This window comes from Penaeus monodon, chromosome 34 (genome assembly GCF_015228065.2).
Source record: "Penaeus monodon isolate SGIC_2016 chromosome 34, NSTDA_Pmon_1, whole genome shotgun sequence".
Lineage (NCBI taxonomy): Eukaryota > Metazoa > Arthropoda > Malacostraca > Decapoda > Penaeidae > Penaeus > Penaeus monodon.
The window spans coordinates 12,859,970-12,860,775 of record NC_051419.1 but is presented as its reverse complement, the minus strand read 5'-3'; the positions used below and the strand labels follow the sequence as shown (position 1 = coordinate 12,860,775).

At 29.0% G+C, this 806-nt stretch overlaps 1 protein-coding gene across 6 annotated transcripts in view; it reads right to left on the bottom strand.

Annotated features, from left to right (window-relative positions):
* LOC119594602 overlaps nucleotides 1-806 on the bottom strand; it is a 6,143-nt gene that overhangs the window by 2,671 nt on the left and 2,666 nt on the right. For all 6 annotated transcript variants that reach the window (XM_037943649.1, XM_037943644.1, XM_037943648.1 and 3 more), the window contains 2 exons: nucleotides 737-803; nucleotides 239-414 (listed from right to left, as the gene is read on the bottom strand). In XM_037943649.1, coding sequence (XP_037799577.1) covers nucleotides 239-414; nucleotides 737-803 — 243 coding nt within the window. The remainder of the gene's footprint in view (nucleotides 1-238; nucleotides 415-736; nucleotides 804-806) is intronic.

The following is an 806-nucleotide window of genomic DNA, read 5'->3' as shown; positions in this document are numbered from 1 at the left end:
AAAAAAAAAAAGGGGTAATGAGCACTTTGTCTTTGATACACATGCCAAAAAAAAGTCTAATGCTACCAAATGTCTATTTATTTTGTTTAATCCTCTTTCACACATTACATTACTACATAGCATTTAGTTAATATCTGCAACATAAATATTTTACTAATATATTAATGTAAGTATCAAATTATTACAAATATGTCTTATTACTTTAATTAAGAGAGACTATATATTAGGTTGTATTTACCTGGTAACATCCATGACCAGATGATTCTGTATTCATCTGAGAAGATGTAGTTGCATCCGGTGAATTTGTAGTCAAACTGGTATTTGGGATAACGGAAGCCATTGAAACAGAACTCCCATAGGCCCATGTTGTTGAAGTCACTGTACGTGTAGGCGTATGACTGTAGCCAGTATGGGCTGCAGAATTTGAGAAAAAGGGTATATGTATGTGTGTGTATATAAGGAATATAAATAATAATTACATTTCAAGTCATTTTTTAATAATGTTTACATATATTGTTAGAGTATAATCAATAAATATAAGGTCAAGACCTTAATTTAATTTTGGGTTAATTAATTAAAGCTACCATTTATATTCTTTTTGTCTTGAAAGAAAAACAAAAATTATAATCAGGAAAATAATTGAACATAAACAAAATATTTAAAAGAACATATTGTTGCTATTAACTAAATATAATAACTAACTACTTTTAAGCAGAGACCCAAAACATAAACTAACCTTGTGAAGGAAATGACAAAGAATATTGTTGCAACAAAAGCGATGATTCCAGAATTGACCATCGCCGCTG